Below are 15,004 nucleotides of genomic sequence, written 5' to 3'. Positions count from 1 at the left end.
GCGTGGCCTCCCATTCATGGGCCCGCGGGTGGGCGTGGCCTCCTGGCTCCGCGCCCCGGGCCGATCTCGGAGGCGCCGCCATGCGCAAAGCGCCGCGCCGGCTGCGGCCGGGAGTGGGGCTGGGTCTGGGGGCGGCCCGGGAGGGGCTGGGGCTGGGGCTGGGCCCGGGGGGGCTGTCGGCCTGCCGCAGGCGGGGTCTCCTCGGCCGCCCCCCGCGCCTCTGGCTCCTCCTCCTGCTGCTGCTGCTCGTGGCCCTCGTGGGACTCTTCGTGCTCTGGAGCCCGCCCGCCGGCAACGAGGGAGCGCCGCCGCCGCCGCACCTCGGGAGCCCCCCGGTAGGAGGGGAGGGGAGGGGAGGGGAGGGGAGGTGCAAAGGCCGCCCCCCACCGGGAGCCCCTTCAGGGCAGGGAAAGAATCCCCCCCCCGGCTCTCACCTGGTTGCCTTCCTGGATGTTCTCCCCACCCACCCCCTTTCCAGCCCTCGCCTCTCCAGGGGCTCTGGGGAGTGGTGGCCAGGGTGGCGGGTGGGGTGGGGCTCGTGTGACGGAGCCAGGGTGGCGGGGAGCAGCGTCCTGCAGCGCTTTCCCCTTTCCAGCAGCTGCCCCACAAGCCCCAGAGCCTGTCCAGCAGCCGGCTGAAACGCCTGGCCTCCCGGGTGGACCTGCAGCGGCTTTGGCATAGCTACTTGCAGCCCATACTCATCGAGAGGTACCCCGGAAGCCGAGGGAGCCAACGAGTCCGGCAGGTGAGTTCACAGATCTCTGCCCATGGGGAACTGACCACCCGACCACTAGCCCAAATGTGTTCCAGCAAAATCCAAATTTCTGTACAGTATCTCCCGGGCGCATTATGCATGTTATTCTCTCCTCAGAGGTCTCAGGGAGACGTCTCAGAGAGCCTGTGATCAGGGTAGATTATCCAGGTATCTTTTGGAAGATCAGTTCTGCTAAAAACAAAAAGTCCAATAAACCCTTGACATGTCTTGCTGACAAATTCATTTCCCAGAGAGTGGAAGGATGTGATTTTGCACAGTATGATCTTGGGGAAGAGAAAAACTGCACATAGTCACACATACAAGCTGGACTTCAGGAGCGAAATTTTAACAAACTTAAAGTTAAGTTGGGTAGAATCCTGTGGTCAGAAAAAAGGAGGTGGAAGTCCAAGAAGGTTGGGAGTTTCTCAAGAGTGAAAACCAGGGTGGCTCCGTAAACACCTTTCAAAAAAATTGAATTAAAAAAAAACTCATTTAGGAATTGTCAGGGGGACATTATAACCAAGGAGGAATATAAACAAATAACCGTTGCATGTAGGGAGAGTGTTAGTAGCATGTTGCTGGAGGGAACACATGGCCATACCTGGTCATTCCCATTGGTTGTGACACAGTAGGGAGGGTTGGTCTATGCTGCACGTCACTTCCAACGCTGTCACAAGGGGTGTAAAAAGATGGCTGCGTTTCCAGTGGGAGCATGGTCTGTGGAAATAGTTTCTGGGGGCAAAGGGAGCAGAAGGTGGGAGCATGATACCATCGCTTACAGGGAGGGGGTGTATGTGGCATAATGGCAGCACTTCCGGGGCAAGGGCCAGAGGGCATGATGACGCCGCTTCTGGTGTGACATAATGTGGCATATGTGGCATAATGGCACATCCGGGGCATGGGGTGTGGCATGATGACGACACTTCCGGTGATGTCAAGGGGCCCTGGTGACATGGCGGCACTTCTGGGGGCATGGGGCACGTGGTGGGGCATGATGATGCCACTTCCGGTGACGTCAGGGGGCGTGGTTATGCTAATTATAATATGTGTACCCAATTAATACTAGTAGTAAAAAAAAGCTAAAGCTCAGTGTGAGCTTAGGCTAGCAAGAAATGCTAAAAACAACAAGAAACGGTTCTTTAGTTACATTCAAAATAAGAAAAAGAACAGGGACATGGTAGGACCATTGCAGGGATAATAAAGTGACATTGTAACAGGTGATGAAGAGAGGGCTGAACTGCTCAATTCCAATTTCTCCTCAGTCTTCTCCTGCAAGGATAATCGTGCTCAATGTGGCAAAATCATCTCATGTGATGCGGGAGGGGAGTTGTGGCCCAGGATCACTGTAGGGGTAGCCCATAAAAGCCTATTTTCTTTAAATGAAACCAGATTCTCTGGGCCAGATGAATTGCATCCAAGGGTACTAAAAGAACTTGTAATTCCTAAGCCTCTGTCCACTATTTTTTTTACAATTCTTGGAGAATAGATGAAGTGCCAGAAGATTGGAGGTGGGCAAATGTTGCCTCCATCTTGAAGAAGGGGAAAAAGGAGGTTCTAGGTAACTACCGACCCATCAGCTCGATGTCTGTAGCTGGCAGAATTTTAAAACAGATCATCAGAGAGTCAGTCCTTGAACAGCTAGAGCAGATGGCTGTAATTACTAAGAATCAGCATGGCTTTCTGAAGAACAAGTCTTGTCAGACTAACCTTATTTCTTTATTTAATAAAGTTATTCTCTTGCTAGATCAGGGGAATGCTGTGGACATTGTTTACCTTGATTTTAGTGAGGCATTTAATAAGGTACCACCTAATATTCTTATTGAGAAGTTGGTAAAATGCAGTCTGGATCCCATTACTGTTAGGTGGATCAAGACCTGGTTGACAGATCGCACCCAAAGGCGGCTTGTAAATGGAATGACAAGTTCCGCAGGGGTCTGGCCTGAGCCCTTTCTTCGTCAACATATTTATAAATTATTTGGATGAAGGAATAAACGGGGTTCTTATTAATCTTGCTGATGATATAGGGGGCTCATGGGAATTGTAGTCCATGGACATCTACGGAGCCACAGTTTGGCCACGTCTGTGCTATTCTGAAGGGCTTGGAGAACAGAATCGTGAGAGACTATTTGGAGAGGACTCAGGCCTTGTGTGGGCACCCTGGTTCCTTATGCTCCTCCCCCTGCCTCCCTTGTCTAGTTCATCACGGAGCGCCTGAAAGGCCTGGGGGCTTCCTGGCATGTTGAGCTGGACTCCTTTGAGGACCGCACCCCACGCGGCACCGTGCACTTTGCCAACATTGTGGCCACGCTGGACCCTGCCGCCGCCCGGCGCCTGGTGCTGGCCTGCCACTATGACTCCAAATATTTCCCACACGATGGGCGTGGCCGGAGTTTCCTGGGAGCCACGGACTCTGCCGTGCCCTGCGCGATCCTGCTGGAGCTGGCGACCGCCCTGGACCGAGAGCTGCTACAGTCCAAAGAGCAGGTGAGGGAGGAGACGGGAACACTCCGAGGGAGGCCACGAGCCTCTTGGCCTGGCTGGAAGGTGGGATCCCATCCAACCTACAGGAGTTTTTCCTTCACTCTCCAGGGAGGAGGTGGTTGCTGGACTGGGATGCTGGATGCGGCACCCAAACAATTACCAAGGAGTTTGCTTGCCATGAGTTGCCAGCTCTGAGCTGGGGAATGCCTTTTTGTGGGGGGGGGGGAGCCTGCCGAGAGTGAGGTCTGTGTATAGGAAGGGCCTCAGTGGGGTGTGATGCCCATAGCACCCACCCGCTCACCCACCAAAGCAGCCGGTTTCTCCGGTTTCATCTGGGAGATTTGACTCTTAAGATCTTATACTTTGAAAATCCTGTGGATCTCTCGGGTCCAATCAGAATTGAATCTAGCTATCTGGCTTTCTCAACCAGGGTTTCATGAAGACCCTGGAAGGGTTTCCCAGATGGGTGGGACTTAAATAATTTTTAATATATCTTTAAAATATGTTAAATATGTGCTTTGGTTGCCAGTGGATCAAGGTTAAGGTCTTGGTTTTGACTTTTAAGGCCATTTGCAGTCAGGGCCCGGAGTATCTGAGGGACCGTCTGTCTGTCCCTAGAAGAGCTTTACACTCTGCGAGTTTAAACAGGCTGGTGTTTAAGAGAGGTCTGCCTGGCCTTAACCAGAGCGAGGGCCTTTTCAGTCCTGACCCCGACCTGGTGGAATGAGCTCCCGGGTGAGCTGAGGGCCCTGACAGAGCTGGCAAAGTACCGCAGGGCCTGTAAAACGCAGCTCTTTGGGCAGGCTTTGAGTTGAAGCTGGGTGCTGGAACATGGATTTGGTTCCCTTCTCTGAATTCCCCAATCCTAAGAAGGGAGGCGGCCTGGACAGCCCTTGCACTTCAGAAGAGGGACGGGTGGGCTGGGTGGGTTTGTTTTCTGCTTTTAAACTAGTTTACTCTTATGTGAACTGCCTCGAACCAGCTGGCCAGGAGTGGCGGCATAGAAGTTCAGTAATAATTAAAAAACACACAAACATTGCTTTGGGAGCAGCTGCCATCACAGCACAAGGATCTTTATTGTGGGACAGAAATTGCGTTGTGGCTGACTCCCTTTCTGCACCTCCCATGCTGTGCCTGAATTCCAAGGCTGAAGAATGGCTGGGACCCCTGGTCTACTTAGCCAGCCATTGGCTGGACACCCTCTCCAGTGAATCCCCATAATCCCTTTTTAAAGCCAAATGAATGTGCAGTTTCTCCCTGTGCCACGAGGCAGTGAGTTCCCCGGGTTTCATCACTCTTTTTGCAACCTACTCCTGGCTTTTGGCAGTCTTGAGACAGACGAATAATCCTGCTTTTTTCCATTTTGTGGAATTAATAAATTGTATATTTTTACTTGTTGTAACTCAACCTGAGCCCCCCCCCCCCCCGGGGAAAGGGCGGGCTACAAGTTAAAAAATAATTTTAACTTTAATTTTGTAGGGTTCCGAGGTCACTCTGCAGCTGCTGTTTCTTGATGGGGAAGAGGCCTTTGAGGAGTGGACCGACACGGACTCCTTGTACGGGGCACGGCATTTGGCAGAACGCATGGCCAAGACTCCACTCCGCCCAGGCGTCACTCAGCTACAGGCGATGGTAAATGTTCTCCCGGAATTGCCGTGTGTGAAATCTGGCCTGGTCTGCATAACAAGCTGAAAACAGTGGTTTAGTTTGCTCCCCCATCTTCCTCTTGTTCATCCTTTTTGGCCACATCCTGCCAAGTTTCAAGTTGCCCCATTGATCTGAAGCAGGGGTCCCCAACGTGGCGCCCACCAAGCATTTATAGAAAGTGGGTGGGAGATGGTGGGTCTTCCTGTGCAGTGGGGCTTTTGAGTGGCCATTGGAGAGCTTGAGGGGCTGTGCAGATTAAAAGTACATCGTAATGGCGGCAGCTACTCCCGCAGCATTGGATTTATTCTCTCTTACACGCCTCTTTGGCAGAGTATTCTTACCCCGTCCACTTGCTGTTTATGCACGTATCTCTGCCTCCTTCTGCAGCCCACCCCCCTGAGTCAGTATTCCCATGGGCACCCAAAAAGACCTCTTTTCTCTGATCTGAAGAAATTCTCCAATGAATCATTTAGATGCTTGTCTGCCATTCCCACCAGAAGTATCTTGAAATAGTCAATCTGCACTCTACCAGTTCCAATTGTCTGCTTCTCCACCCAACTCCTGAACTTCCCACACTTAGAAAATTAGTGGTGAGGGAAGTTGTAGGGCCACCTTTCCTCCTGACACGCGACCTTTCTATGAGCAGAGTATTGCCCTCCCCCAATGTGGAGGAGCATTTCATATTTCAGACCTTCCCTTGCACCCTTGGAAGGTATGACTCCAGCAAAGATTTATTCAAGGCATAAGCTTTCGTGTCGAAAGCTCACACCTTGAATACATCTTTGTTGGTCTTAAAGGTGCCATTGGGCTCAAATTTTGTTGTGCTGCTTCAGAAACAACACAGCCACCCACTTGGATTTACCCTTGGAAGTAGTCTGTTTTGCAGGATCTTGCTTCCCCTGAGTATTTTCCAGCATCACCATCCTGCCCCGACGGAGGAGAGGCTAGAGAAGGACGTGGTGGATTCAAAAAGTGATTTTTTCCTTCTTTGCAGGCACTCTTTGTTCTGCTGGACCTCCTAGGGGCAGAGCAGCTGAGCATCCAGAATCATTTTTTGAACACCGCCAGTTGGTTTGATAGACTGGTCGGCATTGGTGAGTTCCCAGACCAAAGTATGGCAGCAGCAAAGTGTGAAATGACATTGGTGTGGTGTCGGACTAGGATCTATCTAGACAGTGGTCCCCAACCTTTTTATCACCGGGGACCGGTCAATGCTTGACAATTTTACTGAGGCCCGGGGGGGGGGTAGTCTTTTGTTGAGGGACATCGCCAACTCCACCTGAGCGCCTGCTCCACTTGCTTTCCCACCGGTGCCCCTGACTTTCCGCCAGCAGCCGCTGCGCAGTGCCATGCCGAGGGGTAGTTGGTAGTAGGGAATCAAGGCTGGTTTGCAATTTGGGGCTAGTTTGCAGTTTGTCTCTGTCTGCCTCTCTCCCTCACAGCAGGAGCCATAGCAGGTAATCAGGGCTCGTTTGTAGTTTGGCTCGTTTGCAGTTTGGCAGGGCTCTCTTTGCTGGCTGCACCCTGCACCCTGATTGGCCCTATTCCAACTTGGACACCCCGGACCGTTCCACCCCCCAGGCTGTTTCACAAATATTAAGAGGAACAACAGTGGATAATGATTTATTAAAAGAACAGGTTTAAAAAGCAAATCTTTAGCACAGCATGGAGTTAAGCAAAAGAGACCAAAAGAAACTGGATGAAACTCAGTCCTTCCTCTGCTGAGGGATTCTGGGAAAGAGAAGCCCTCCCCGCCCCCACTCCAGGTTCCTGCTTCCTGGCCAGGTCAATTAACATGTGAAAGGGAAGGTGAACAGGGGCTTAGCTGCCCCCCCTCCCCCTCCCCCCCCCCCCCGGCCCAGAGGAAAAATCTGCTCTTCTCAAATAGCAAGGGAGGCATTTCGTCACACATCCCATTTTGTATTTTTCGTTTTTTGACAAGCCAGACAAAATCTCACCAGGACCTGACAGTCTTGCATAGTCTGTGGAGGCCCAGAGGAGCCCGTAGGATTGACTCACACTAAGCCTTTTGAAGGTATTTCTTGACGATGTTTCATCACAAATTGGGCTTTTCACTGGCTGCCCAGCACTGACTTTGACTGATCAAGCGTCCAAGTTGAAGTTAGGATTTCTGCACGCCAGGGGTCCCTAACCTTTTTGAGCCTGTGGGCACCTTTGGAATTCTGACAAAGTATAAGGGGCACAGCCACAAAATGGCCGCCACAAGAGGTGGAGCCATCCACAAAATGGCTGCTGCCGTTTGTCTCCAGTCACACAGTGAAGATCCTTGTGCTGTGGGGGTAGCTGCTGCCAAATCCGCATAGCCAATCAGAAGCCTTGCTGGGCAAAAGCCCCACCTGGTGCCACCCACTTTCTAAAAACATTTGGCTGGCACCAGGAAAGGTGCTGGTGGGTGCCATGGCCCCCATGGGCACCGTGTTGGGGACCCCTGCTGCAAGCCATGCTGAAGACCGGTCTGGGTGAGACAGGGCAAGGAAAGTACTTTTGACAAGGGAAACCCAGTGAGTTCCTGCCTGGCAGAGGTGGCCCTCTGGCCCGTTCCCTAGGGCAGCAATGTGGAGGCCCCAAAGGTTTCTGGTGCTAGCTGTGATGTTCTGGGCTGAGCATGTGACTTCTAGATCCATTTCCACGTGGGAGAACAGTCCTGTTGAGGATCGCAGCTGGAAGTACTGTGATGTGAATTCTGGGGGTTTGTTGCATTGTCAGGAGCCAGCTTGGCGTAGCGGCTAAGAGCAGTGGCTTCTACTCTGGAGACCCATGTTCGATGGGTGACGTTGGCCAGATACAGTTCTCTCAGAGCCTTCTCAGCCCCATCTACCTCTCAGGATGTCTGTTGTGGGAAGACTATTGTCAGCAGCTTTGAGACTCCTGCAGGTAGTATAAAGCAGCCTCCCAAACCCCCAGCTCTCCTTCTCCTTCTTCTCCTTCTGCAGAAAGCCGGCTACACCGCTTGGGTCTCCTGACATCCCACCCTCAGGAGCAGCTGTATTTCAGCCGACATCCTATCTATGGCCCCGTCCAAGATGACCACATTCCCTTCCTCCGGAGAGGTAACTCTTCTTTCCCAGTACAAATGTTCTCTTGCTGTTGTGTCCAGCCGTCTGTGTGAACTCTGCGACTGTCTGCAATGCTTTTGAGCCTGTGGTCAGCTTTAGAATGTGGACCCGGGGCAACAGCCCCAGCCACAAAACGGCTACATGGGAGGCAGAGCCCACCCCACACACGGAGGGAGCCCGAGGGCAGGGGATCAGAGTGGTAACTTTGAAAGAGGGGTCAACGAGAGAATAAAACCCCAGCTGGCAGCCATTGCAGAAATGTTTTTTCAGTCTGCACTGCGAGTCAGTTCTGAAACGGGCAGTCAAAACCTGTACTGAGCAGTGTCCCAGGTGGCCCCACCCACTTTCTCAACATACTCACTGGGTGCCAGGAGAGACACCATGTTGGGGACCCTTGTAAAATCGAATGTAATGGTACCTAGGTTGTCTCTTCCTAATGTTAATTGTGGAGGGTCTTGGTCACACAGCATCTGCTGTGCTTGCGCAAGATTCTGAGGGTCAGTTCCTGGCATTCCCAGTTAAAAGGATTTGATGCCGTACAATCTTTAGTAGTCATATGGGCTCCTTAGGGACACAGTGAGGGTTTAGGGGCAGGTGGAAGGGCAGCTTGGCCTGCGGAAGGTCCCAGTTCTAGTCCCCTGCACAATGGAGGGACTCACGTTTACCTGCCCACCCACAGTGACCCCAATTTCATGCCCAAGTGATTCACCCCTCCTCCTCCCCCCTCCAAAAAAGAAAAATCTCCAGAATCCAGCCTGGTCTGGAGAAAGTTCACCTTCCATCCCACAGTGGCGACCAGCAATTCCCTGAGTATGCAAGGAAGGGCCACAAGAGACAAACACTGGCCCACCCCTTCCTGCCCAGCCACTTGCAATCTGCCTGTTCATAAAATCAGAATTTCTGTCAGATGACTGACTAACCTCTGTTTTAAAACGTCCAAAGATGGAGGACCCACCATCTCCCAAGGAAGCCTGTTCCACTGAGGAACCGCTCTGACTGTCAGGAACTTCTTCCGGATGTTTAGCCGAAAATTTGTTGGATTAATTTCAATACATTGGTTCTGGTCCGACCCTCTGGGGCAACAGAAAACAACTCTGCTCTGTCTTCTCCGTGACAGCCATTCAAGTATTTGAAGATGGTTATCATATCACCTTGTAGTTGCCTTTTCTCCAGGCTAGACAGACCAAGCTCCCCCAACCTTTCCTCATACGTCTTGGTCTGCAAACCCCTCACCATCTTTGTAGCCCTCCTCAGACACGCTCCACTTTCTCTACTCTTCAGTTGTGGTGCCCAAAACTGACCACAGTCCTCAAAGTGAGGTCTTACAAGAACAGAGTAAAGTGGTAACATAACCTTGCATGGTCTGGACATTATACTTCTTTTAATACAGCCCCCAATTGCATTTGCCTTTTTAGCCACCGAGTCCCACTGCTGACTCATGTTCAGTGTCTGGACTACTAAGACCCCCAGATTCTTTTCACACGTACTCCTGCCAAGACAAGTCTTGCCCATCCACCTAACAGTCATAGGGTCCATGCCGCATTTTACCAATTTGTCAATAAGAATATTAGGTGGCACCTTATCAAAAGCCTTACTGGAATCAAGGTAAACAATGTCCACAGCATTCCCCTGATCCTGCAAGGGAGTAAGTTTCTTGAAAAAAGAGATAAGGTTAGTTTGACATGACTTTGTTTGTTTGTTTGTTTGATTGTTTGTTTATGGACTTGCATGCTGCTGCTCTCAAAGAGACTCATGGAAAATCACAATAAAACAGTAAAAACATTACATCCCCTAAAAATCCCCTTAACAAATTAAAAACATGGCAGGACATTAGAGTTCAACCCCCACCCCCTGCCCAGCTTGCAGTCAAGGAGCTCTTCCATTAGGAGCGAGGGTCCTGATCTCACCTGCTCTTGAGAAAGCCATGCTGACCCTTAGTAATTACAGTCATCCAGTCTAACTGCTCAAGGATCCAATTTTTGTTATCAAATTTTGCCAGCTATAGATGTCAAGCTGATTGGTCAGTAGTTACCCGGATCCTCCTTTTCCCCCTTCTTGAAGATGGGGATAACATTTGCCCGCCTCCAATCTACTGGCACTTCATCTGTTCTCCAAGAAGTGTCAAAAATAACGCACAGAGGCTCAGAAATTACATCTGCAAGTTCTTTTAGTACCTTTGGATGCAATTCATCTGGCTCAGAGGTTTTGGTTTCATTTAAAGAAACTAGGCTTTTCTGGACTACCCCTATAGTGATCCTGGGCAACAACTCCCATCCTCATCACATGAAATGATTTTGCCATGGTAGAGCACAAATCCCTCACAAGAGAAGACTGAGAAGTTGGACTTGAGCAGTTCAGCCCTCTCTTCATCACCTGTTACAATGTCACTTTATTATCCCTGCAATGGTCCTGCCATGTCCCTGTTCTTTTTCTTTCTCTGAATATAACTAAAGAACCCTTTCTTGTTGTTTTTAGCATTTTTAGCCTTTCTTGCTAGCCTAAGCTCATATTGAGCTTTAGCTTTTCTAACCCTCTCCCTGCAAGCTTTGGTTATTAGTTTATATTCCTACTTGGTTATAAGGTCCCTTTTCAATTTCCTAAATTGAGTCTTTTTTATTACTCAGTTGTTTGGAAAGTTATTTATGGAGCCATCCTGGTTTTTTAAGGTTCCTCCCAGTTTTTCTTCTCAGGGGAATTGTCTGTGATTGTGCCTTCAGTATTTCCCAACCTTCTTGGACTTCCATCTCCTTAGGTTTTTCAGACACAGGATTCTACCCAACATAACTTTAAGTTTTTCTCTTCCCCGAGATCATAAAGTCCAAAATCACATGGTCACAACTACCAAGCGCACCCAGAACTTTAACCTCATCAACCAGTTCTTCCCTATTGGTGAGAATCAAGTCCAAAATAGCAGACCCCCTGGTTGCCCCTTCCACTTTCTGGGAAATGAAGTTGTCAGCAAGACAAGTCAAGGGTTTATTGGCCTTTTCATTTTTAGCACAGCTGGTCTCCCAACAGATATCTGGGTCATTGAAATCTCCCATGACCACTAGATCCTGTCTCTCTGAGAACTTTGAACCCTGGTCTAGGAGCATCTCATCCAAGTCCTCTGCTTGGCCTGGCGGTCTATAGCTGACCCCCACCATAATACCACTATTATTTCCTACTCCTTTTATTTTTAACCAAAGACTCTCAGCTGAACCCTCCTGCTCATACTCATGTATTTCCTCACAAGTATACACATTCTTAACTTATAGAGCTACTCTTCCCCTCTTCTTTGTCTGTCCCTTTGAAAGAGTGTACCCCTCAGAGCCAGTTTGGTGTAGTGGTTAGGAGTGCGGACTTGTAATCTGGCATGCCAGGTTCGATTCTGCGCTCCCCCACATGCAGCCAGCTGGGTGACCTTGGGCTCGCCACGGCACTGATAAAACTGTTCTGACCGGGCAGTGATATCAGGGCTCTCTCAGCCTCACCGACCCCACAGGGTGTCTGTTGTGGGGGGAGGAATGGGAAGGCGACTGTAAGCCGCTTTGAGCCTCCTTCGGGTAGGGAAAAGCGGCATATAAGAACCAACTCTTCTTCTTCTTCTTCTATTATTCCAGTAGTGAGTGTTGTCCCATCAGGTTTCTCTAATGCCTATTAGATCATAGTCCTTTATTAGGACTTCTAGTTCATCCTGCTTGTTTCCCATACTCTGTGCATTAGTGTAGAGACTTCGTAATCCTTCATACGAGTACTCCAGGCTTTTAGTCTTTGAACTGCGTAAGTTAATGTTTCCCTGCATATGTGCCATTCCCTTTAAATGTCATGGAAAGGAAGCCCTGGGTTCAGTCCCCAGCATCTCCAGTGAAAAGGCTCAGGTTAGTGGGCACTGCAGAAGAGATCAAGCCAAGACCCGGGAGAGTTGAGTTGAGCCCGTCGGCGTCCAAAGTGGCCGCCTGCACCTGCTTCGGGCACAAATGGCCACTTTGGATGCCAAAGTGCCCAACCCCACTGGAGAGCTGCTACCAGTCTGAATAGGCAATACTACCCGGGATGGACCAGTAGTCTAAAGCAGTATACGGCAGCTTCATTAATGTTCAGGTCACCTTGTGCAGGGCTTCAGAGAAGGCAGGATGTGACTTCACAGGATGGAATGAAGCCTGGACCCCTCTCCTAGCTCCTCATAAGGGCTAGAAACTTGGCTTTCATTTGGGTTTTTGAATGCTGGACATACTGGGGATTTTTTATTCTTGCCTCAGTGTACGCGGGCAGCCTTGGGAGTTAAAACATGTGTCATTGCTTCTCTTTGTGGCAGGTGTCCCGGTCCTTCACCTCATCGCCACACCTTTCCCCAAGTTCTGGCACACCATGGAGGACACCGAGGCACACTTGCATCAACCCACAGTGGAGAACTTTTGTAAGATCCTGGCAGCTTTTATGGCAGAATACCTGTGGCTGTAAGGGGATCTCTTGCACCCGACCTGGAAATCCTCTTTGGTTGACCCTCCGTCCAGTGGCACGTGGAATGGCCACAGAGTATACCTATTTTAGAGAAGGTGTTTGATCTTCAGACTTGGAACTGCTGCATTTGAACCCAAGATTACCTTAAAGACTAATAAGATTTTCGGGATCTGAGCCTCCAAGAGTCATCAGATACTGAGACAACTGTGGCCCTTCCAGAAACTTTGAAATGTGACCCCAGAGGAGCAGAGTGCAGGGAGAGGCCTAATGTGGCTTGGTACATCCACGGCCTCCAGCTCGGTGTCCTGGTTAAGAGTGGCGGCTCCTAATCAGGCGAGCCAGGTCTGATTCCCCGCTCTTCCACATGCAGCCAGCTGAGTGACCTTAGGCTTGTCAGTCCTGATACTGCTGCTCTCACAGAGCAGTTCTCTCAGAGGTCTCTTAGCCCCACCTACCTTGCAGGCTGTCTGTTGTGGGAAGGGGAGACTATTATAAACCACTTTGAGACTCCTCTGGTAGAGAAAAGCGGGGTTTATACCCAACTCCTCCTCTTCTTTAGTATTTCAAACCAGGAATCCCACTGGGCCTTTGGCTTACAAGCCAAGACAGATCTCTCAGTGGGCAGCAAAGAAAGAGAGGGATTCTGTTTTCCTGAAAGGGCTCTTCATGTCTACCCCCATGTCCCTGATGATTTAAGGAGGAAGGAAATCCCTCACACGCCATATCGCAGCTGTTCAGTCTGTTCCCGAAGAGTTAGTGATACGTCCTTGAGTTTGTGATCCATTGGGGCTGTTCCTGATCGGTTGAAGCCAGAAATTAACTGCAGGTGATTGGGAGGGGGGATGTCTGCCAGCCTCTTGCTAAGACCCCCCCCCCCCCCAGCATGACTCACCATTGTTCTAGGAAAGTGCCATACTGACAAGGGGGTGGGGGGGGGGTTCCTGCTCGGAGAAGTAGCTGGCACTTTCTGGGGAGGGCAACTGAGGTGGGAGTCAGTGAGTGAATGGCAGCTGTGCTACAGGAGGTACAATGGGGGGTGTCTCTAGGTGAGGGGGGGATGCCACCAGAAGGGCTTCTCCAAGCTCTGGACCTAGCCTTGAGATCTACAAGCAGTAATCCTCCCCAAAGAAGCCTTGAGCCAAGGATCCCTGGTCAGGGGAAACCTCACATGCTAACAGAACAGCTTCTTTGGATCCGGGTCCTTGTTCATGGCCATGTGCTGCTTCGGCAGCTCTTTCGGTTCACTGGCTTTTAAAATGTACCCGTGCCTGAAGGCAAAGCCATTTTGTTTTTTTAGACATATAATTTGAAGCCGCCAGTTTGGACTGTGAAGGGGATAAGAGGACTTCTGCATGGTTTTGGCCACCTCCCTCTGCTCCCAGCTACTTTGTTTTGTACCAATGCAGAACGGGTTTACATTCCTCATATTTATTGAAGGGTGTAGAAAAGAGAACTTCTAGGGTTGATCAGATCTCTACATGGAGAACTGCCTCAAAGCTGCATGCGGTGAAACACCCACTGTGTGCATTTTCCGTGTTATTTCTTCCGTTGAAGGAATGTTGTAACTGGGGAATTCTTGCATTTTGGGTAAAGAGAGGAAGCAGCTCATTATGAGCTTTTCCCTCCTTGGAGCGAGTGTGTTTTATAAAGAAAAACATTTGGCTGTGATTTTTCTTCCTTCCCCACTGTTAGGTATAAGTGGTATAATCCTTTCCTGTCAGGCAGGATTGTACCATTTCCTTTTCTTATGTGTGTCAACTATGTTTGAGCGCCTCTTCTGCAGGAGTTTAAAAAAATAAAAGTTTTATGTTTTATTCTGTCTCTGTCATCTTTGTCTTGTTCTTGAGGGCGGTGGTATAATGCAAAGGCCTCACTCTGCAAAATACCAATCTAGTTGATTTTCCAGTTTTGGAAATCTGGCTTCCTGTTGGCACTGCTCCACTTTTCCCTGACCCACAGCCCCCCTTTCCCTGTTATCAAATCACACCTCCTCACCTTCTTGAAACTGTTTATGTTATGCTAACAGTGACAGTTAGGATTGTTAACTCCAAGATGAGAAATTTTGGGGGGATTTGGGGATAATGCTATAGCAGCCATTCCAAAGTAGCCATTTTCTGAAGGGGAGCTGTTCTCTCTCAGCTGGAGATCGGCTGTAAATCTGGGAGAACTCCAGGCCCCATGTAGAGGCTGACAAACCTAGCAGAGGAAGAAGAGGCCTGGGGGAAAGGGCTCTGCGCAGGCCTGTTGGTCTGCCCCAGGAAAGGGTGAGGGAGGTTTAGCCTCGCAGTCTTTATTTAATTACTACCCCCAATAAACTGCAGTGCAAAAGGCTGCTTTCCCCCTGAAGGTGGGTGATTCCCTCTTGTGCTACAAAAACCAAATAGACAAGAGGCTGCACATAGTTGAACTGTTCCAAAACAGAATCCAGAAACATAGTGTGAATTATTTTTATATGTGCCATCTAAAAAACAGAAAGCACCGTGCAAATTTCCGGGTCATGTAGAACTCTGCATGGGGTTTAGGGATGCCAACCTCAAGGCAGTGCCTGGAATTCTGGAATTGCAATTGATCTACAGAGATTAGTAATTCCCCTGGGGAAAAT

The 15,004-nt window shown here is 49.9% G+C and overlaps 1 protein-coding gene across 3 annotated transcripts; it reads left to right on the top strand.

Annotated features, from left to right (window-relative positions):
- The first annotated feature begins 58 nt into the window (after positions 1 to 58).
- Positions 59 to 14,216, top strand: QPCTL (glutaminyl-peptide cyclotransferase like). 3 transcript variants are annotated; one of them, XR_013227563.1, is made up of 7 exons: positions 59 to 335; positions 596 to 745; positions 2,951 to 3,238; positions 4,715 to 4,867; positions 5,877 to 5,976; positions 6,829 to 6,917; positions 7,837 to 7,953. XR_013227563.1 is itself a non-coding variant. In XM_077318485.1 (7 exons), the coding sequence occupies exons 1-7, from the start codon at positions 81 to 83 to the stop codon at positions 12,400 to 12,402; spliced, it is 1,206 nt and encodes a 401-aa protein (XP_077174600.1). In that variant the 5' UTR covers positions 66 to 80; the 3' UTR covers positions 12,403 to 14,216. The 3 variants fall into 3 exon arrangements, 2 of the variants coding, with proteins under 2 accessions (XP_077174600.1, XP_077174599.1); XM_077318485.1 differs by lacking the exon at positions 6,829 to 6,917 and adding an exon at positions 12,257 to 14,216 and having other exon boundaries at positions 66 to 335; positions 599 to 745; XM_077318484.1 differs by lacking the exon at positions 6,829 to 6,917 and adding an exon at positions 12,257 to 14,216 and having other exon boundaries at positions 66 to 335.
- Positions 14,217 to 15,004: the final 788 nt, after the last annotated feature.

The sequence above is a fragment of the Paroedura picta genome, unplaced genomic scaffold (genome assembly GCF_049243985.1).
Source record: "Paroedura picta isolate Pp20150507F unplaced genomic scaffold, Ppicta_v3.0 Ppicta_v3_sca21, whole genome shotgun sequence".
In the NCBI taxonomy this organism is placed as follows: domain Eukaryota; kingdom Metazoa; phylum Chordata; class Lepidosauria; order Squamata; family Gekkonidae; genus Paroedura; species Paroedura picta.
Note: the sequence above shows the minus strand (reverse complement) of the source record. Positions and strands in the feature narration are given on the sequence as shown.

What these genes read in the sequence shown, in the direction of transcription:
- QPCTL (XM_077318484.1), top strand. Translation starts at nt 81, where the DNA reads ATGCGCAAAGCGCCGCGCCGGCTGCGGCCGGGAGTGGGGCTGGGTCTG. An exon ending in CGCACCTCGGGAGCCCCCCG is followed by an intron (nt 336 to 595) that starts GTAGGAGGGGAG and finishes TCCCCTTTCCAG; the next exon opens with CAGCTGCCCCACAAGCCCCA. An exon ending in CATTCCCTTCCTCCGGAGAG is followed by an intron (nt 7,954 to 12,256) that starts GTAACTCTTCTT and finishes TCTTTGTGGCAG; the next exon opens with GTGTCCCGGTCCTTCACCTC.